General features: G+C 56.5%; 6 protein-coding genes across 6 annotated transcripts; all 6 read left to right on the top strand.

The window, feature by feature from the left end:
- The first annotated feature begins 106 nt into the window (after positions 1 to 106).
- On the top strand, positions 107 to 1,287 carry L226DRAFT_503048 (V-snare-domain-containing protein). The gene is made up of 5 exons (XM_067677916.1): positions 107 to 258; positions 343 to 445; positions 496 to 562; positions 626 to 996; positions 1,062 to 1,287. Exons 1-5 carry the CDS (start codon positions 162 to 164, stop codon positions 1,141 to 1,143), a joined length of 720 nt encoding a protein of 239 aa, XP_067539102.1. The 5' UTR covers positions 107 to 161; the 3' UTR covers positions 1,144 to 1,287.
- Positions 1,288 to 2,007: 720 nt separating this feature from the next.
- Positions 2,008 to 7,787, top strand: L226DRAFT_295749 (P-type ATPase). Its single transcript, XM_067673665.1, has 17 exons — positions 2,008 to 3,149; positions 3,203 to 3,417; positions 3,474 to 3,618; positions 3,674 to 3,808; positions 3,861 to 3,927; positions 3,985 to 4,308; positions 4,361 to 4,518; positions 4,572 to 5,132; positions 5,185 to 5,344; positions 5,398 to 5,515; positions 5,571 to 5,997; positions 6,050 to 6,330; positions 6,390 to 6,465; positions 6,526 to 6,571; positions 6,625 to 6,775; positions 7,107 to 7,270; positions 7,329 to 7,787. The coding sequence occupies exons 1-17, from the start codon at positions 2,082 to 2,084 to the stop codon at positions 7,610 to 7,612; spliced, it is 4,380 nt and encodes a 1,459-aa protein (XP_067539101.1). The 5' UTR covers positions 2,008 to 2,081; the 3' UTR covers positions 7,613 to 7,787.
- Positions 7,788 to 10,201, top strand: L226DRAFT_295750 (uncharacterized protein). The gene is made up of 7 exons (XM_067673666.1): positions 7,788 to 8,419; positions 8,480 to 8,796; positions 9,032 to 9,099; positions 9,154 to 9,300; positions 9,357 to 9,626; positions 9,679 to 9,737; positions 9,790 to 10,201. The coding sequence occupies exons 1-7, from the start codon at positions 7,962 to 7,964 to the stop codon at positions 9,800 to 9,802; spliced, it is 1,332 nt and encodes a 443-aa protein (XP_067539100.1). The 5' UTR covers positions 7,788 to 7,961; the 3' UTR covers positions 9,803 to 10,201.
- A 213-nt stretch (positions 10,202 to 10,414) lies between these two features.
- On the top strand, positions 10,415 to 12,064 carry L226DRAFT_481337 (uncharacterized protein). The gene is made up of 7 exons (XM_067676926.1): positions 10,415 to 10,544; positions 10,606 to 10,724; positions 10,788 to 10,813; positions 10,875 to 11,366; positions 11,427 to 11,491; positions 11,549 to 11,618; positions 11,678 to 12,064. Exons 1-7 carry the CDS (start codon positions 10,474 to 10,476, stop codon positions 11,927 to 11,929), a joined length of 1,095 nt encoding a protein of 364 aa, XP_067539099.1. The 5' UTR covers positions 10,415 to 10,473; the 3' UTR covers positions 11,930 to 12,064.
- Positions 12,065 to 12,115: 51 nt separating this feature from the next.
- Positions 12,116 to 13,224, top strand: L226DRAFT_531870 (uncharacterized protein). The gene is made up of 3 exons (XM_067680160.1): positions 12,116 to 12,357; positions 12,416 to 12,811; positions 12,873 to 13,224. The coding sequence occupies exons 1-3, from the start codon at positions 12,198 to 12,200 to the stop codon at positions 13,049 to 13,051; spliced, it is 735 nt and encodes a 244-aa protein (XP_067539098.1). The 5' UTR covers positions 12,116 to 12,197; the 3' UTR covers positions 13,052 to 13,224.
- Positions 13,225 to 14,214: 990 nt separating this feature from the next.
- L226DRAFT_531869 (uncharacterized protein) lies at positions 14,215 to 20,104 on the top strand. The gene is made up of 5 exons (XM_067680159.1): positions 14,215 to 14,289; positions 14,341 to 14,378; positions 14,432 to 16,121; positions 16,174 to 19,687; positions 19,747 to 20,104. Exons 3-4 carry the CDS (start codon positions 14,480 to 14,482, stop codon positions 19,668 to 19,670), a joined length of 5,139 nt encoding a protein of 1,712 aa, XP_067539097.1. The 5' UTR covers positions 14,215 to 14,289; positions 14,341 to 14,378; positions 14,432 to 14,479; the 3' UTR covers positions 19,671 to 19,687; positions 19,747 to 20,104.
- The last annotated feature ends 170 nt before the right edge of the window (positions 20,105 to 20,274 follow it).

The raw sequence follows: 20,274 nt of genomic DNA, 5'->3' as shown, positions 1-20,274 counted from the left end.
ACTCGGCAGGGACCAGCGCTTCATTTGCCTGATAGTACGGCCCGGACACGTGCCGCTAATGCACAGTGACACGCACACTCAGACACCCCGCCGACGGTTCTCCATAACACCTTCCTTCCACGACGTTACCTGCTATTTATTCCTTGCTTCTATACCGCCCAATGAACTCGCTATATACCCTTGGCGTACGCCAGACAAACTCCATACAGGCTGATCTTGAGCGACTCCGAAATGGCGAGAAGTCCGCATCGCTGCTAGGTCTGTTCACGGTCTATCGACCTCGTCTTGAAATATACAAAGACGCGCAACTGAAGTGCCGCACGCGGCGATACTTCATGATAGGGCAGATATCTGCGTCCTTAGCGGCCATGCATAGGACGGTGGAGGATTACGACTCTATGGCAAAGAGGGAGATCATAAAGGCGAAGCAGGAGAAGGCTATGATGTGCGTCCACCTCGCTTCGCGCTCTATCCAAGGCTAACTGCATGCTACAGGCGCGTACAGAAATTTCGCTCAGATTACTCGGACCTACGAGTGCAGTTTGAGCGGTTGAAAGCAGAGGTGCGTCCGTCGTCGCGCGCTGAGCAAGGGCATTGCGTCCAACGTCCAACCAATTCCCGGTAGCATGAAGCAACAGCGCGTGCAGAGTTGTTGTCTGGCTCGTCATCGTCTACAGGACCCATGTCCGCGCCAGGAGACACGCGACGGCGATTCATGCAACCGTCACCAGAAGAAGAGGTCTCAGAATCCCCCTTCCGCGGCTCGACCCCACTTTCCCTAAACGGTGCGCTGCGGGAGGACCATGCGCTACGCGAACACAGTTTCATCCAGAACACGGACAACCGGCTGGACGAGTTCATCGCGCAAGGCCGGGCCGTGCTTGACGATTTGGTGGACCAGCGGAACGTGTTGAAGGGCACCCAACGACGGCTGTTGGATGCTGCGAACACGCTGGGCCTGAGCAGAGATGTCATCGGTTGGATTGAGAGGAGGAGGTGCGTTGTCTCGCCGTGCCCCTACCCTGCTCCTGGACGCTGATGTTTCTGCGACATTTTCCCAGCACGCAGGACATGTATATCTTCTTCGCGGGTGCGATTTTCACGTTCTTCTGTTTCTTCCTCATCTGGAAGTACCTGGGATGATGTTTGGTCTCTCGATATCGGACTTGTACAGTAGTAGTGTCGCGCTGCTAATCGCATGTTGCTTACTTTGCCCTCAAGAACGTTCAGAGCTGTTGCTACTCAAGTCTGTCGTTTAGCCTGAAACTAACAGCTTCAAGACAATGTTTCTATACTGCACATATTAAAAATGACCGGTATTTCAGAATGCCATCTGAATCATTTCATTCGGATGACCTACAAACTACACAATCCAGACACTTAGAGTAACCCAACAAAGTATAGGATACCTTTCAGGCCTCCTCAATTACATGTTTTATTTCCTTATTTGATTTCCCACAGCTCGGCAAAGGCGGTTGATCCCTCGGGCGCTTCAACACGACTCTACCGTACATTTCTGCGAGGGAGCGCACGAGGGAGTGATCGCACTGTTACGATCCCACCTTTGCCGAGCTGTGGGAATTAAAATGAGGAAATATGTAATTGAGGAGGCTTAGAGGCAGCTTCATCACAGTAGGTTATCCTCACCGTCCTGGGACATTTTCCAGATTTAATATTTAATCCTGGCAAGTAAGAATCACTAGATAGCCCCTCAACGCTACAGGTATTAGTAACAACCTTAGCGTCAGTACTTACTGCAAAGAACGCATCGTTTCCCGCTGTCAAAAATACGGAACCCCTAGCTTCCTACTCCTCTTCCAAGTGAGCAAAGAATAGCCTGTTGTCCATAGAGGCTTTCGATGCCTTCTATTGAGGGAGAAAGGGGTAAAAGCCAGGCTCCCAGCAGATTCCCCTTAGCCAAAGAAGTTAACATTTAGCAAGGCATTTCCCGAAGCAATGGACATAAGTATGCAGTACTCGAGCGTACCGCAACTCATTTCTCGTTCTATCTCCATCTCTATGTCTTGCTGAGGCTTTGTTTCTTGACTTATAGTCCTGGACTGTGTTGTGTTGTCTCTAACATGCCGGACCCCTCGTCATCCAACGGAGATGGATACGACTACACCGAGGGAGCGTCGCCGCTCGACATCCAACAGGCCCTCGATAATGAAAGTCGTTCTCGACGCGACTCTCGGTATGGCGAGGACGGCGACGCCATGTTCGATGGCCCGGGGCACTCTGTCAATCCGAGTAGCGTATCTCGTATGACCCTGCGGGACTATGCTCGACGCAGCAGCGGGCACTCCAGAAGCCGCAGGAGAAGCGAGGACAGCATGAGCCGAGATGGACGGCCCCGCAGTCGGCGTATGAGCCGGGACAGCACGGACGGCCAAGGCGGAGCAGAGAATGGGCACGGCAGGTGGTCAGAGCAGGATCTGACCGGGGAATCTGGGGACGAAGGTGAGGACTATGGCAGGACTTCGCGCGGACGGAGGGCATCGCAGTCGCCTGAGGCCTCGCGGAGTAATGTCTTCGGGGGCCTGGCGAGCATCTTCGGTCGCAGCGTACCCGTCACGGAGTCACCTCCGCGCAGCCGACGAACATCCCTGTCCAGTCGCGCGTCCCGCTCAAGGCTCTTGCGCAGACATAGCAGCAGACGTTCAGATGTCAGCTCAGACTACGCTGTGGACGACATGTCAGAAGACGGCGACGACCGCTGGGGCTACACCTCCAACGAGGAAGACGAGTCGTCAGGCGACGAGGCCGACATAGCAAGCGTCGCGCCCTCTGGGAGCGAGATGGAGTATGGGTCTTACCCGCCCTCCCCAGGCCCGAGTCTCCCTCTGCTGACGGGCGACCCCATCTTCGGTTCTGAGGCACGCATAGATATGGGAGAGCTTGAGCCCCTGCCCCCACCGCCAGCTGGACCACCTAGCAGGCAAACCATGTACATCACAGACGAGGACGCCCACATACGCATGATAGGCTATGAGCCGATTCCTTGGCGGCAATGGCTCTGGCGGCTCTCCTGCATACTCACATGTGGTATCCTGGCACTACTCGGTCGCTGGTTCCCTACGCTCTGGCTTCGCTGGGTCACGCGAGAACGCGCTTTCGTAGACATCCGGCAGGGTTTCGTCGTCGTGGAGGTGCGAGCTTCTTACAATACCCTCCGCCGATCTGTATACTCAGTAGGGAGAAGACCGCCTACAGAGACATAGCCATCTTTACTATCTCACAGCTTGATTATCCATACTCTATATCCACCGTGTTCTCTACAGCCCCGGATCCAGCGCAATTGTTGCCAAAGTACCGAACAGGCGATGCGGACGCCCCTCTTACGACTCTGACCTACATCGACTACCGATATAATAGGTTCGCCTTGGACCCTCGCACTGGGCTGTTCAGCATGATACGGTCAGTATCGTCAGTATACGTCCAGCGTGCATACCTGGGCTTACATATTTTTCCAGAGATTGGCGAGACTCTTCTTGGAAAAACATCTCCGCAGTGCAAAGTGGCTTACAGACGCCAGTACGGACTCAGCGATCAGCGTTGTTCGGCCCTAATTTGATCGACATAGAGGGCAAATCTACTGTGTCCCTGCTCATTGACGAGGTGCGTCTAAGTCGTTCTTACTTGATGGCATTCTCATACGCCAGACTTCGTTTAGGTCATTCATCCATTCTATGTGTTCCAAATCGCCAGTATCGTCTTGTGGTCCCTGGATGACTACTATTACTATGCTTTCTGCATTCTTCTCATATCCGCGATAAGTATCGTCACGACGCTCGTGGAGACCAAGCAGGTACGTGCATCCGGCTCGACAGCCCCAATCACATATTTATACTCTCGGGCAGACTATCGCCAGAATGCGGGAAATGTCTAGGTTTATCTGCACAGTGAATGTGTACCGTGATGGATCGTGTATGTCTCGTTGACCTCTTCTGACTGCGTGCGCTATCTTACCGAGTGCACACCTAGGGTCTGAATGCGATTCTTCGGAGATTGTGCCAGGCGATATCGTCAACCTCAACGAACCACCGCTCGCGACTCTCCCTGCGGACATGTTCCTACTCTCCGGAGACGCTATCGTCAACGAGAGCATGCTTACGGGCGAAAGTGTTCCCGTCACCAAGATTCCTATCAAGAACGACGACCTTGCCCGCTGGCAAGACTGCTTGGACGTCGCTGGAGATATGGCGAAGAGTTTCCTATATGCTGGCACCCGTGTCGTTCGGATTCGTGGAGCGTTGACCATCGACGGGCGCCCTGGAGCACCCGCATTGGGTCTGGTAGTGCGCACCGGTAAGCGACTAATCGCTTCCATAGTCTCTCTGGTATCTAACGGTCCTCGCAGGCTTCTACACGACGAAGGGCGCCCTCGTGCGCTCTATGCTGTTTCCGAAGCCCACCGGATTCAAGTTTTACAGAGATTCTATGCGGTTCATTGGTGTTCTTGCGGGTGTCGCAGGGCTCGGTTTCTGTGCGAGTGCCGTCCAGTTCGTCCGGCTTGGGGTTAGTATCTCTGGCCTCGCTTTTTGCACACTCGCTGATCGCGTTTGCGATAGGTCAAGTGGCATACTATCCTCATTCGCGCCCTCGATCTTATCACTGTCGTCGTCCCACCCGCACTGCCCGCTACCCTGTCGATTGGCACCAGCTTCGCCATCGGCCGTTTGCGCAAACTCGGTATCTTCTGCATCTCTCCCAGTCGAGTGAACGTCGCCGGCCAGATCAACGTGTGCTGTTTCGACAAGACCGGCACACTCACCGAGGACGGACTCGATATCCTTGGCGTGCGTGCTCCGGAGCGCAACGTCAACCGGTTCGGCGAGCTCCTCGAGGTCATCCACGATCTTCCGGCGAGTCGCGACAAGGCGAACTTCTTGCACGCGCTTGCGACATGTCATTCGCTCAAGATGGTCGACGGCGAGATCATTGGTGATCCTCTGGATGTCAAGATGTTCGAGTTTACCAAGTGGACGCTCGAGGAAGGCCATGTCGCTGGGACCGGCGTAGTCAAGAATAAGTCGGGTGGTGACCGGCCTGCGGCGCTGGTGCAGACGGTCGTGAGGCCGCCGGGAAGCGCCCAGTTCAGAATAGAGGATGCACTAAAGGGCGCTGGCAGGGTGGGTAGCTCTTCGTCATGCAGAGGCACTTGGCTGACATGTGTCATTATAGCACGCCCACTTCCTCGAACTGGGCGTCATTCGGACGTTCGAATTCGTCTCGGCTCTCCGCAGGATGAGTGTAGTTGTCAAGCGACTAAAGAGCACGAGTATGGAAGTCTACGTCAAGGGTGCGCCAGAAGTCATGGCGGAGATCTGCGACAAGAGTTCTTGTATGTCGACATGGAGTAATATTTGCTCCTAGTTCTCACCCGACTTTGGCTAGTCCCACAGGACTACGATGACCTTCTCTCGTACTACACGAAGCGCGGATACCGTGTCATTGCCATGGCTGGCAAGAGTATCGAGGGTCTCACGTGGCTGAAAGCTCAGAAGCTCAAACGGCACGTCGTATACTCTTGCTGTTTCTCGATATAAACTCACGTCGATCACTGTCAGAGAACAAGCTGAATCTGGACTGCAGTTCTTGGGCCTGGTCATCTTCGAGAACAAGCTCAAGCCAGGGACGACGCCTGCCATTCAAACGCTCCGCGCTGCCCACTTCGCCTGCAGGATGATCACTGGTGACAATCCGCTGACTGCTGTTAGTGTCGCTCGTGAGTGTGGCCTGATCAACCCTGCGGCGCAAGTCTTCGCACCAACCTTCATTCGCGGGAACGCATCGTCTCCGTTCTCAAAACTGGAGTGGTCAAGCATGGACGAACCTTCCTGGGCGTTGGACGACTACAGCCTGAAGCCGCTGTCTCCTCCCGCACATCGTCTGATTGACACCGAAGAACTCGAAAGCCAGGATTACACGCTCGCTGTTACCGGAGATGTCTTCCGCTGGATCATGAACCACGCCCCTCTCGAGACCATGCAAAGGGTATGTTCTCTTCTCTCATCGACTTTGTACGCTCATAATCTCGGCATGACAGATGCTTGTCAAGACGCAGATATATGCACGCATGTCTCCTGATGAGAAGAATGAGGTTGTCGAGCGCCTCCAGGGCCTCGGGTACACCGTTCTCATGTGCGGCGACGGCGCAAACGATTGTGCCGCACTGAAGGCTGCAGATGTCGGCCTGTCGCTCTCTGAGGCAGAAGCCTCGGTCGCTGCCCCCTTCACGAGCCGCACACCCGACATCAGCTGTGTCATCGAAGTGATCAAGGAAGGCCGCGCTGCGCTGGTGACGAGCTTCAGCTGTTTCAAATACATGTAAGTGTTCCAGCTGCGACCTATGCGGAAGCAGTATGCTGATGATGCGCCGTGGACAGGGCATTGTATTCGCTTATCCAGTTCACGACTATCACGCTACTGTACTCATTTGCCTCGTCCCTCGGCGACTTTCAGGTAAGTCGTCCATGCTTGCATAGCTTGGAGGTGGCCGGCGTTCATCAACGTAAATCACAGTTCTTGTACATCGATCTATTCATCATCATCCCGATCGCAGTCACCAGTACGTTGAGATACAGCCATACATTGATGAGTTTCACTGACGTGTGGATGCAGTGGGGAGGACACTGCCTTGGCCGCGCATTCACCCTAAGCGGCCGACGGCGAGCCTGGTATCGAAGAAGGTCCTCGCGAGTCTCGTTGGGCAGATCATCATCACGTCGGCCATCCAGTTCTGGGCGTTCTTCTGGGTCCGCTCGCAGGAATGGTGAGTTTTCTATTCAGTAGGGATGGTGGCGCATCGACGCCAGGCGCATGAGGTGGCGGAGGAGGCGAGACGATCAGCATGCGATGAGGCGAGGGGCAGGGTCGACTAGTCCCTGTTCTGGCCTCATCGCATGGGTGCTCTGACCTGCCTCCTGAACGAAGATAAGTGCCTGAAGTTTGGCAGGCATGGGTTCTCAAGCGACACACCTATCCCAGGAGTAGCTTGAGTGCTCTGCATGGAAGGCTGTTGGGGGGAAGTGCTCGTCGAGTTGTTCCAATCAGTTGTCTATCTCCTTTTGACGGGGAAGCTGAAGGCAGTGTCTGATGTCTAGGTACACTCCTCCGGTGCCCAAGAATCCTAATGAAGACGACGACAAGCTCGAGGCGACTAATTATGAGAATTCCGCGCTATTCTTGGTGTCATGTTTCCAGTATATCTTGGTCGCAGCTGTTTTCAGCATCGGGCCTCCGTTCAGACAACACATGTGGACAAACGGTAATTATTCTATTTCCGTCGTATGTGCGAGGCGCAGTGCTGATCAAAGACATGCCAGGCTGGTTCATGCTGTCAATGGTCTGTCTATGCCTGTTCAACATCCTCGTGCTTCTGAACCCGCCCGCTCCTGTGGCAAAGCTCCTGGAGCTGATGCCGCTGCCGGGTTCGGCGCGTGCGACGTTGTTGCTGGCAGTCGTCGTCAACGTCGTGACGTCGATGGCCTTTGAGCACTACGGCACGCCAGCCGTCTCCCATGTCATTGGGAAGCTCTTTGAGCTGCGTCGGCGACAGCGCGTGAGAGACGGGAAAATATACAAGACCGTGGAGGGCGGAATGAGGTGAACGTTATTTCGGGGCCGTGGTGCGCACCCGCAGCACCTTGGTTGTTATGCTTGTTAGAGACCGCTGCTGTTTATCTTATAGCTTTGTAGCCTCCGCAGTAAGCATTCTAGAGTCTCGATCATCCTCGTTACCATTTCCCTGGGTATTTGTGGACCTGGCCCCGTCCTCTGCGCCGGGGTCGATGATCGGGGGAGTGTCTGGAAGTGCGTTGCCAACGCGAGGGTTTGCGGTAGTGATCGTTGCCGCGCCGGTGGATGGCCGGGTTGGGACTCCGCTTATGTGCTGTGTGGCCGGTGAAAGGCAATTAGAGCCCCGCTTATTGCACTTTATCGAACAATGAACGCGGGTGATGGGATGTGGCAACAATCAAACGCGTCTGGACCTGCCTTTGAAGGGGCAGAGACAGCCAAAGGACCGCTGGCTGTTTCCCGCCTCTCACCTCTTCCCCCGTCTTCCTCGTCGGGTACTCCTCGTTGTCTGCCCTGGGGGCTATTCCATTCCTTTCTTTCCACCTTCGTCGCCATTGTACGTGTCGTCGAGCCTCAAGGGAGCCGGCTTCCGCATATTCGTCCTCTGTTCATACCTTCCGAGCTTCAATATCCACCCGGTCTTCTCTGTCGCCAACATGCTCGGGTATTCAAAGTCTGCTACTGTCGCGTTCCTTCTCACTTTCTTGCTACTTCTGGGTCACGCAAATGGTGCTCCTGCCATCCCTGAGAAGCGTACGCACTCTGCGCTGAGAGTGGCCAGGGACGGAGAGAACTTGTCGCAGTCGACCACCGTGCAGGTTACTCAGACTATCCAGACGTGAGTATTTTTTCCGTCTACTCTGCAGTTCCACCCTCAAGTCTTCCCCCTCGCCACCAGCTCCACGGGATCGATGATACAGACGTGCTCGATCACCCTTGACCCCATTACTGGAGACAATGGGGAGCCCCTCGTGCGCGAGACCAGGTCGTGCACCCTGACGCCGACAGGCGGGAACAACCAGTCGGGATCTTCGACGTCCTCGTCCGACTCGTCCACGTCCACGACCTCATCGGCGGATTCATCCGCGACTTCGAGCACGGACAGCAGTGCAGCTTCGAGCACGGACAGCTCAGCTGCTTCAAGTACGGATAGCTCAGCTGCTTCAAGCACAGACAGCGCCGCAAGCTCCTCGGCCACCGACGCTAGTGCTTCAGGTGTGTTAGCCTTCCCTTTCTTTGTCTTGCCCGGAGTGCTTTCGACGGAGTGCTATGCCCCCGTGCTTGGTCGCGAACCCTTGGCAACGGAGTGTAACCATTTGCACATACACTTCAAACCCGATACCACTCATGCCTGTAAAGCAGGGACGCATTCTTTGACTGGGAGCACTTCGTCGAAGGCTGTATTTGCATTCTCTATGGCTGAATATTGACATCCAATCTCCTTCTCTAGCCACTGCGACTGACGCGTCTGCTTCTGCTTCCGCCACGGCCACCTCTGGAGGAGCCATCAGCGATAATGTGAGTGTATTCGCTGTGCATTATTAGTGCCTGGTTACTGATTTGCGGTAACAGGGTACAACGCTTGTCGCAGGAACAGCGCTCTCGTCTGCGGACACGGCGGCTGCAACAGCCACTGGGTCTGCGTCTGGTTCGGCATCTGCCTCAGCTACAGCGACAGGTTCTTCTGCGGCTGCAACCGGCGGTGCAGTTAAGGCCGGAGTAAGCATATTCATGTTTCTCGTTCATGGTCCATCTCTAATGCATACATCTCCTAGGGCTTCTCGACCGTCGACGGTTCGGTTGTGAAGACGGAGAGCATTGCTTCCACCACCGCCAGTGCGACCGCTGCAGCGGACGCCGCCAACCAATCTGGATCGACGGCCACTTCCGCTGCAGACACCGCGACCTCAAGTGCGGCGAAGTTCCAGCTTCCTGGTACCCAGCTCTCTGTGTTGCCGATTGGATTGGGTGTGTTCGCTGGTATCTCCGTCATCGCCCTCATCGTGGTCGGTCTCGTCACCTACGAGCGTACGAAGTACCGCAGGGTGAGTGTTTCTGGCTTGATTCCTCGTGTGCGTGGAGCTGACTGCGATGCAGGCTTTCAGACAGCGCAAGCTCGCAGAATCGGGGGCGGCTATGGGGTATGGTGGAATGGCGTAAGTGCACCTCTCGTCTTGATTGCGATCTTGACCTGACAACCTCCCACAGGCAAGCCGCCTAAACTTGCTCTCGCTATCGATTAGTTCTCCTATTTTCTCGCTGGAATCTACTATGGTGCAACGGTGGGAAGATGTGTCTTGCTGTACATCGTGTAGTTGGGCGCGGTCCAATGACATCTGTTTATTGGCACCATGGACAGTAGGTTGTATCATAGGCCGGTGTAGGAGGCCGGTGTATTCTACAAGACTTACCTTCTTCCCTGCTATTATCCTCTGTCGACTTCACGGTGCCCTGTTGCCCGCGCTCACGTCTTCGGACGCTTCGGTAGACTTGCTGTTTCGGCCTTTCGCTCTGTTCGGTAGTGGTTTGTTTGCTGAAGTGCTTCCAGCTAGAGATATATATGTCGTTCGTGAGACGCACAAAACCTCACAGGTCGAAACCGTAAGTATGGTTAATGCGCGCTTGCTGTGCTTGGCTCCTAAGTCATTCCCACTACATATCTACTGGAGGCTGGAGCGCAGTACTCGACCTCACCTTCAGGCATACTTAGGTCTTGCGGCGAGCCTGATCCCAGGGTCAGCGGGCAACGGAAGCTTACTACAGCAGGTCACCTGGCAGGTTAGAATTCCGATACCTTGTTCCAGATCGCGGCTATAGCTGCGGGGTACATTTAAGCATCTGCAGACGGAAGACATCTCCATACTGACCGTCAATCCCTCAACCTGGCCCATCATGAACCCTCCGAAAATTATGCCCGTCGACAAGCTCACCATCACCTTCTTGGTGGACAACACCATTGAATGGTAGGGCTTCTCGTGACTGTACGCGCTGTAGAGCATGTAGGGCTGAACGATCTCTAACTAGGATGACCAAGTTGCCTCCCGGCTTCATCCACGAGGTACCTCAGCACTTGAGCCAACCCGATGTGCCAAAAGATGACCGCACGGGAGTGCCGTTCGTTGATCTCGAGAACTACTGTTGTGGTTAGTTGGGATCCGCTCGGCAGCGCCTCGACGCCGTTCACTGACTATATGCGCTTGAAACAGGAGCACATGGGTTCTCCGCCCTGATTGTACGCTGTCTGCTCCCCCTTTCGCTCGCGCGTGTTGACCTATCATCACCCATACCGACAGGAAACGCAAGCTGAAGGGTCCGAGCCACACTTAACCCTCTTCGACACCGGCCCCGACTCGCGTTCCATCATCCGCAACGTCGAGGCCCTGAAAATCCCAATTGAACGCATCGAGCGCATAATCCTCTCGCACTGGCACTCCGACCACAGCGGCGGGATGCTCTCCTTCCTGAAGCACCGCAAAGTCAACAGCCCGCCTGGGAATGCGTGCGTCGTCGACCTGCATCCCAACCGGCCTATCGCGCGCGGCATCGCCCCTGTGAGCGCAGGGGGGAGAGTGGTTGGGAGACTGCCGGAGGACCCGAAGTTCGAGCAGATTGAAGCTTTGGGCGGGGTGGTGGAGAAGCATGCGGAGGGGCATGCTGTTTCGGGGGATACCGTGTGGGTCAGCGGCGAGATCCCGAGGGTTACGCACTTTGAGGGTGGTCTTCCGAGCGGTGTGAGATGGATTGAGCAGGAGGGTGGCGATAGCGGAGAGTGGGTCAAGGAGGAGGTAAGTAATGTCTGCTTCAAGTTGGTGCTTCCGGGGTGGCTGAATGAACATTGAGTGTAGGACATCATGGACGAACGTTATGCTGCAATTGATGTTGTAGGGAAGGGGCTAGTTATCTTCTCAGCGTGAGTATCTCTCTGTCTCTCTGAGCGACTGTAGTACTGAATATGAACACGTCTCAGGTGCTCCCATGCGGGCATTGTCAATGTGGTCAAGGATGCGGTAGAGAAGTTGTCCCGGCCCATATATATGGTACTTTCCAACGGTGCTGAACATTCTGCCAGACCTCCTGCTTACCTTTATGTTGACAGGTCATTGGCGGCCTGCATCTCGCAGGTACCGAGCTCGCGGATCGAATCCCGCCAACCGTGGAATACTTGTCCAACCAGCTACGGCCGGCACCTGTATACGTGCTGCCCATGCATTGCTCCGGCTTTGCGGCCAAAGTTGCTTTAGAGGATGCGTTCGGCGAAGGATGTGTTCCGGCTGGTGTCGGGCACAAGGTTGTCGTAGAAGGGAACCAAGAGACGGAGAAAATGATGCACGCACCCACTGAGAAGTAAACGGCGCATCACTTTTGCACTACATAAACTACATGTATCCTGGGACCTGTGGTCAGAAACTCAAAGACGACGCGATGATTCCGCGGAATGCCGACGCATTTCCTTATTGGGGGTTTGTCGGGATTCCCACGCACCAAGCGCTCACTGTGTAAGCCAGCCGAGCGCACTTGCCGGCTGCGTCAGCGAATTTCCCCGCTCTCACCGCGCTCACGAACTTTCGCGCTACCGTCTTCATCTCTTCCTCTGCTCTTGCCAGCACTTCACCACGATGTTCCGGACGTTCGCTCGCACCTCTCTGCGTTCTGTGCACACCTCGGCGCGTCCGTCTCGCGCTCGTGCCGTGCTTGCAGCTTCTGCCGTGGCAACTTCGTACTTCGTCTGGAGTTCTTGGTACGGGCAGAGGATAGCCTTGGATGCCGCACCCTCAGGTGATCCATTTCTCGCACTATGTATCTGGAGAATGTGACGCGACCAGCGTGTATGCAGCGTCCAAGCAGAAGCAGCAAGTGCCTCTGACACCGCAGACGTCCACGTCCCCGGAGGCCATCATGCACTCGGACTCTACGGCCCCCCAGCATGAGCCGTCAATACACCACGACCCCAAGCCGACTCCCGACGCGTCTAAGGAAGAGACAACGTCCAAGGAGGACGGGGAGGGGAGCTCTGGGGCCCCAGGCGGCGCGTACAACCCCGAGACGGGCGAGATCAACTGGGACTGCCCATGTCTCGGTGGTATGGCGCATGGGCCGTGCGGGATGCAGTTCCGCGCGGCGTTTTCGTGTTTCGTTTACTCCGAGGCGGACCCCAAGGGCATCGACTGCGTGGAGAAGTTCAAGGCCATGCAGGAGTGCTTCCGCGAGCACCCCGATGTCTATGGCGACGGTGCGTATATCATTGCGTCGAGGATCGTGCTCGTAGACGTGCTTGCTGATTTTACGCATAGAAATTATGCGTGACGATGAGGAGGAGGAAGAGTTCGCTCCCGACGCGGCGCCTGCTGTCGGGGGTGCTGTTGTGTCACCAGCAGAGCCTGCTCCTGTTTTTGAACCCGCTGAGGCCCAGCCTGCGCCTGTGGAACAGAAGAACAAGCCTCGCAAGGCCGCTGTTCCTGCAGCACACTAGACTACTAAAAGTATCCCACTCGACGCTGTCGCTAGTACCTTTGTACGTATATACACACCACTCCCACTGGCACAGGCCTAGTTATTGTTATATTCTTTGCATGGCGCCATCGAGGTTTCGTGCAGTTCTTCATGAAGACCTCAAAGGTGTAGAAGCGATGATAGAAGCGATGAAATTTCTGGTTGTTGCATTGGTCAACTTGACTTTCTACCACCGCTCGCTCAGCACGCCATGCAGTTGACCCCGCACGGTCAGCGAGCTCAAGCTCAAGCTCACCCCGACACCAAGGGCATCTACGACAATGCGAGTACTGTTAAGCTATATATCTTCGCGCGGCGACTTCCTACATTCCTGCCTCTGGTAACCCGTAAAGAGTCACGGATATACTTATGCGCGACTTGTCGCCAGACCGCCTCTTCGGATGTACGCACCGGCCCTCCGGGGGTCCTCTCATCACAGGGAGTCCCCCGTGTCAACGTATACGGCATGGTATATCCTGCATGCACATATATGTTGCGCAGCTGCGCATGCATATACATTCACAGAGGTCAGCTGTGCGCACGTAATGAACGCCATTGACTCTCGGTCTCCCATGTAGGAGTCGATACAGCTAAGCATGACTGCGCTAGAGAGTCTCAATTCTTTGCATTACTCGTGATACGAACGAATCGACGCATTGTATTTCGAGCATTCAGCCGAGCTATTCTGCAGGCACCTCCCTTCATGGGGCAAGGTTCCTCCTTGCTCAGGATGCTTCCTAGCATGCGAGAATTGTTACTTACATCCGCGCAGGTTCTTGCGAGCAGCAGCTCTTTTCTGAGAAGCAACACCTCCAAGCAGAAGACAACGATGCTCGCCGCGATGAAGAGATAACGTCGAAGAAGCAGACCGACTGAGGGATAGGCTGTTTCATTTCGGCGACTCGGGTGGGATCCTGGTCCAGCTGATACCAGCTGTCCGTTACCCTTCCCGTAAGCATCCAAGGCACAGCGATTGGCCGACGAGAGCTGGACAAAGTCAGGCATGCCATGTCGGTGTAGAGCTGGTGTAGAGAGATCCAGAGGCTGAGGTCGGCACGAGGTCCGCTGCGAGCGTCTACGAGCGAACTGCCGGAAAATCACAACAACCAAACTCAGATAATTGCTCCTGCCACATTTGGGTGTTGGTCACCACTTCCCCGCTCGGGCTCAGTAGTATCTCTTCCTCCAACCACATTCATCGTCTTTATGTCGTGCTTGGTGAGTTTTCAGCTTCTCAAAACCCGGGAGGAGGTGGACTGAACCCGACAGACGTACTTCTAGCTGCTGCGCAAGCCCATTTACCCAAGGTTCGGAGACGGATCCGTTGTGCCACGCACGTCGTAACACTGCATTCTTACAGAGTCCGAGGTGCATTCGAACCCTCATTCGCACCTGAGCCGGCTGGAACATGGACCATTCGTCTGCCGCGGAGCAGCGAGCGACTGCTGTCGCAAAACTCAAGCGCGCTGCTTCTCTGCCCCGCATGAAGGATGGCCGTCGCCCCCCAATGCACGTCGAAGCCGTCAGCGAAGGAGAGCGCTCCCAAGGAGAGGAGAGGAACCCCGGGGAGGAGAGGAACGACGGGGAGGAAAGGAGCGGGAGGAGCCTGAGCAGGGAGGGATCGAGTGGGCGGGAGCTCGGGGAGGAGGCGACGGCGAACGAGACGCTGAACGGTGCGCACGCCAATCCTGTTCCCGTTTCTGAGCCAGAAGTGGCGAGTGAGGCGGTAGAGCCCGAACAGTCGCGGAACGGCGCCGCGGATGGAGAGGAGGGCGACGGTGCGCCTAGCGGGGCAACGAACACCGAAGACACGGTGAAGACACCGAAGAAACGGCGCTCGAGGTCCCGGACGAGGTCAAGAGGGTCGAAGGACATGAAGGGCAAGGCTCTTGCCAAGCAGTCCGCGCAACTCAGCTCAACGAGCCATACGAATGAGTCCTCCGCCGACGAGTACTACCCTTCCGGCCCTGGCGAGGACCCTCCGCCTTCCCCGCCTCTCATCTCGCCTATACCTTCCCATCTCGCCGGCTTCCCGACGTCGCACTTCCTGCGGTCACCCATCGCGCCCGTTAACCCTCTGTTCTACCCCGGCACGACACCCTCCACTCCTCTCCCTTCCTTGGACGACATCCAGAAAGGCGTCGGGGCGGGTCTCTTCCGGTCTAACAGCGCAGGCGCCGCGCGCGCAATGGCCATGTCCAAACTCACCGGGGGCACAGAGCCCATTGATCTCACATTCATTTCATCACAATCACCGACACCTTCACGATTGCAGAGGAACAACACCGTCGCCGGAGGAGAGCGGATGGCTGCACGGCGAATGCTGCTTCATCGACTCGGGAACCGCATCAACAACCAAACGGATGGGGACCAGACCAGCGGAGGGGAAGAGGCGCCGCCTCCGCCTATAACGGCAGCCAAGAAGCGACGACGACGGTCGCACCGCAGGAGCTCATCTCGTGCGTCTACTGTCGTTGACGATCGTGAAGATCGCGAGCCTCCGTCCACCACCCCCAATACACCCCTTGTTCCCCCATCACCTCTCCCTCCGTTCCTTCGGGCCACCCCAGAGCCCCCGCGACCGCCGTCCTCTGCTAGCCGTGCGCCCAATGGTGACCTTGGGCGAGTCTCTCCGCGGATGCCGCCTAATGGGAGCGCCCCGTACAACTACGAGACACCTCTCGGTCACCGAGGGGTCGTCATTGAGGAAGAGGACGACGTCCCGCTCAATCTTCATCTCCCTTCAACCCCCGCACGCAATCATCGCATGCTTGCCGGCGCACGCCTCCCACATACGTCGGACGCCCCGTCGAATGCGTCGACCGACTCTGCTCCCGCGGGGTCGATAGCGGTGCCAATGTTTATGTCAAACAACCCTAGCTTCCGACAGGATCTATTCCCTGCAAGCCCGTTCCAGACTCCTCTCAAGGAGCCTGTGTTCCCAGATGAAGAGGAGGTTCCATTCCAGGAACAGCGGAGTAGGAGTCGGCTGGCAGGACCCACGAGTGCTTTTGAGCGCGACAGTGAGATCAGTTGGGTCGCTGAACTAGGTAGGTTTCACCATCCCGTCTTATACCATAACGCAGTCTGACACAGGTGTAGTGACGGAGCGTCCGCCCGTCGATGACGATGACGACGAGGAAGATGAGGACGACGAAGAGCCGGTTGAGCAGGGCCCAGAAGAGGAAACAGAAGAGTCTTCCTATCCGGACGTCGCTGGACAGCGGTCATCAGCAGAGTTCTCTCCTGACGCTGAGCGGCCTTCCGCACCCAAACCCCTCATAGTCGACGTCGAGACTTCACCCGAGACAACGCCTGCACACGTTCCGCCTTCTCCCTCTTCCATTATTGCGCTGTCAATGGCAACTGAGCAGCCGCAGGTGGAGCCGCCACCCTCGCCTCCGACGTACCCCATGCGCCTGTCTGTTGCTCGTTCGCCCTCGGCTGCAGCTGACTACACGGACTGGGACGATGTGCGAGCAGAGTCCACGCCGAAACGCCAGGGAGACGGCATCAGCACATGGGAGAAGATGAAGGGCGCGTTTTCGCGCAGCGGTTCCACTACCGGTCGCCGCTCGCGTACAAATAGCCTCAGCGCGCGGGAGAGGAGGTACAACACCGACTCCAGTGTCAGCCGGGAGAGCGGCGCCAGTCTCAATAGCGGGAAGCTGGAGAAAGGCGAATCGCCTGGGGTGTTTGCGATGCAGCAGGCCCAGCCCCCGCTCATGCAGTCGCATTCGGCTTCTGCCTCGATACTGTCGCTCCCGCCTCAGTCCGCGCCTCCTGGTGCCATGTCACCCGTACCTCCTGCGTCTTCTGCCGACCTCCTGAAGTATGCGGATTCGAAGCTCTTCCCGTTCCCGGCGCTGAAGCAGCTCGAGGAACAACGACGAGCTCGAGGAATTACGCCGTCTTCCTCTTCACCAGACGTGGCATCTCCGACTATGGGCTTCCCAATCTCGCTTGAGCAGGTTCCCAGTACCAGTACGGCGAGCTCATCGGGTGCTACTACCAAAGTCGCAGACGGCAGAGACAGAAAATTATCGCACCAAGCCTCCGACAGCCGCCTGTGGTCGAAGTTCTCACAGCCATTGCAGTCAGCCCCGTCATCGTCCTCTCATCCTGATTACTTCACCACCCCTCCACCCCTCATCTCTCCGACAATTAGTACATCCGGATCCATGGGCAAACTGCCGACGAATCGTGACGGTGTCAGGAAATGGTTGAGCCTATTCAAATCTCAGCCGTCCACTCCCACGGCATCCAACGGTCCTTCCGCAAGCTCTCGGGCTCCCATAGGCAAGAAACCTTCACTGACGGACTTGCTGATGCAGCGGAAGGACAGCGAGCTTACTGCGCAGAGTTGGGACGGAAGTGACAAGTCGCGGACGCCCACGAATGTCACGAGTGCTCAACGGCTCGGAACGCCCAAGGAGTCGCACAAGCCTACCTTCGATGCCTCTTCGGACTCCCAGGCTCACGGAGACGCGGACATGAGCGTGTTGACGAGTGGAGCGACTTCTCCTGCATATGTTCTCTCAGACTATTCATCACCAGGCTTCCCATCCCCGCCTGACCCTCCCTCATCGACCACGCCAGACCCCCAGTCTTCTCTGGACGACTTTCCCACGCGGTCCACATCTGAATCGTTTTCGTCCACGATGTCGTCTTCGCACCACTCTCCTGATCCTGCACCTAACGAGCACTCGGCTGGCGCGATCATCATGGAACGTCTTGACGAAGTGCTCGGGCGCGGCTCGAAGAGCTCGCTCTGGCCCTCGGCCATTGATGATCCGCCCAGGAAGCTGATATTGTCTTCGCCGGTTCTCCAAGTCGCAAACGCCAACACGGTCAAGGATCGCTTCCTCTTCCTGTTCAACGACATCCTCATCATCGCCAAACCGATCCTCCAGGACATGGACGCGCTCTTGGACGCGACGAAACCTAGTCCATTGGACAGGAAATTCATCGTCAAGAGCGTTATCCAGCTCAGAGAGCTGCGTTTCAGCGGGGACCGCGACGACACGCGGACGAAGACTTCGGCGACGTCCAATCCCATGAGGCATCCCCTAATGAGGAACTTTGTGAACCAGTTTGCGAAGGATCCGGACCATGCGGTATTGACGCTCCTCGGGAAGACCAGCGCCCGAGACGATGTCGCCCTAGGGCAGCTCCTCTTCCGGACGATAGACCTTGACAGGGCGCGTCTTGGGGATTACCTTGCACGGCGGTCGTCGAAGGTTGCGCTCAAGTCGTTTGTCGACAGCTTCGGTCTTACCGGGCTTCGCATAGACAAGGCGCTCCGCGTCTTCCTCCAGGCGATTCACATCCCCTCGCGCCCTACGGCTGGCCATTCGAGCGCTCTTGACTACCTCCTCGACTCCTTTGCGAGTCGGTGGTATGAAGCCAATGCCACGATGGTGGCGTACGACAAGGACGTTGCGATCAAGCTCACGCGTGCGATTGTTCAGCTTAACGAAGTCATGCACAGCGGTATCGCGCAGGAGCCTGGTATCACCGGATATCCCAAGCGAAACGTCATTGCCCGCGACTTCGTCGAAGCGTTCAGGCGATCGGACCCCCGTGGACTTGTCTCCGAGGACCTCCTGGACAAGATCTACGCGTCTGTTCGCCGGGAGAAGCTCTTCCAGGCCCGTGTCTCCTCCAGCGTCGCCACGCAGCCAGACATCGTCATCAACATCAAACGTCCCCTCCCTCCCCGCCTCACGTACCGCGTCCAGTCTGAGCCTGTCATTCTGCGCATACCACAGCCCGATCCTCAGTTGACCATCCAGTTGTTTGGGCAAGACCTGGTGTTCGATCCCCCCGTGCTGAACTTTTCCAAGTCGTCGGAGGTTTCCTTCCGCGTCACTGGGACTGCATTGGGGAACAAGACGATCATCATGTGGCGCTCGGGACCGAATGCTCTGGCGTACTCTGGGTTGCCTCTCAGCAGTCCGGTTGTCGTCGAGCGCTCGTTCATGCGCAACACCTTCCAGGTCGCGTTCCTGAACCACACCGGGCTCAAGCGCAGGTACATGTTCAGCGTCGATGACCCCCTCATCCGGCACCAGTGGACCGTCTCCTTGAAGCGCCAGATCGACATTGCCTCCTCCGCTCCTGTCGCCGGTCCATCTACGAGTCGCGCTGCCGAGGCTCTTGCGTTCAAGGTTCTGCAGGATACCTTGATCAACTCGGAGGACAACAGCGCGCCGTACAATGGGCCTTACCTGTCCCCCGTCGACCAGGCGTATGCACGGTTGAATGGCGGTAACCGGAGTCGGAGCGGTAGCGTCAACAGCGCCCTCGGTCGGTCGGGAACGCGTCGTCTCAACGTCCCTCCATCACACACGCGCTCGAAGTCCCGTAGTCAGCTCTATCGCCAGAACGGGGCCGGGAAGTTCGAGTCGGAACTGGATGAGGACGACGAGAGGGCATTGGACTCGTCACCGTCGCAGAGGCCGGATGGCCGCTTGTGGAGTGGACACGAGCTGGAGGTGTATTGTCAGCAGAATAGCTCAATACCGGCGGTGTTGGCATACCTGCAGGTCGGCCTTGTGGAGAACGGCCACGCCAATGGCAACGGGGCCGCTTCATGACCTAGTTCTCGGTTTTTGTGAGTATCGTCATTCGCTTCTTGTCGGAGAAATCAAACTCATCATCATCGTCTTTCAGTCTGATCTCTGCTATGGATGCATGCTATTGCTTTGTGTACTACTACCACCACCAGAGTTGCCCCCACTCTCTCAAGGACTCCCCCATCGTCACTATCATCGCGTCAGCTGTTACATAGAACTCTCATTCCCATATCCCCACTTCCAACTCTAATCACTCCCCTCACGTATAGGTTATGTATGCATGCCGTCTTGCGGGGTCCGACTCCGCTGTTTTTATTATTGCTAATGCGCTCGTTACCATCCCACGCTGATACCTGTACTCGTCCTCCCGTCCTCAACTCTCTACTTAGATAGTCTGGATGCAACATGTCACGTCGCTGTATGTCTGCTGTGTCTGCTGGAAGCTGTGTGCCGTCAAAGAATGGCCTGGCCTGCGAGCTGCGACCCCGGGCCCGACGGAACTGCCAAATGGCCATATGCATCAAAACTTCACAGCCACTGAGCGGATATGTCGTCGATCATGTGATGCGCTGCAGCAGCAGATCCTTTCTCTCACGGCGGGCAGGTGCCCAGAATTAGCCACGAG

Source organism: Lentinus tigrinus (genome assembly GCF_003813185.1).
Source record: "Lentinus tigrinus ALCF2SS1-7 unplaced genomic scaffold L226scaffold_5, whole genome shotgun sequence".
NCBI classification, from domain to species: domain Eukaryota; kingdom Fungi; phylum Basidiomycota; class Agaricomycetes; order Polyporales; family Polyporaceae; genus Lentinus; species Lentinus tigrinus.
The sequence above is the reverse complement of the archived record's forward strand: the minus strand, read 5'-3'. Positions and strand labels throughout refer to the sequence as shown.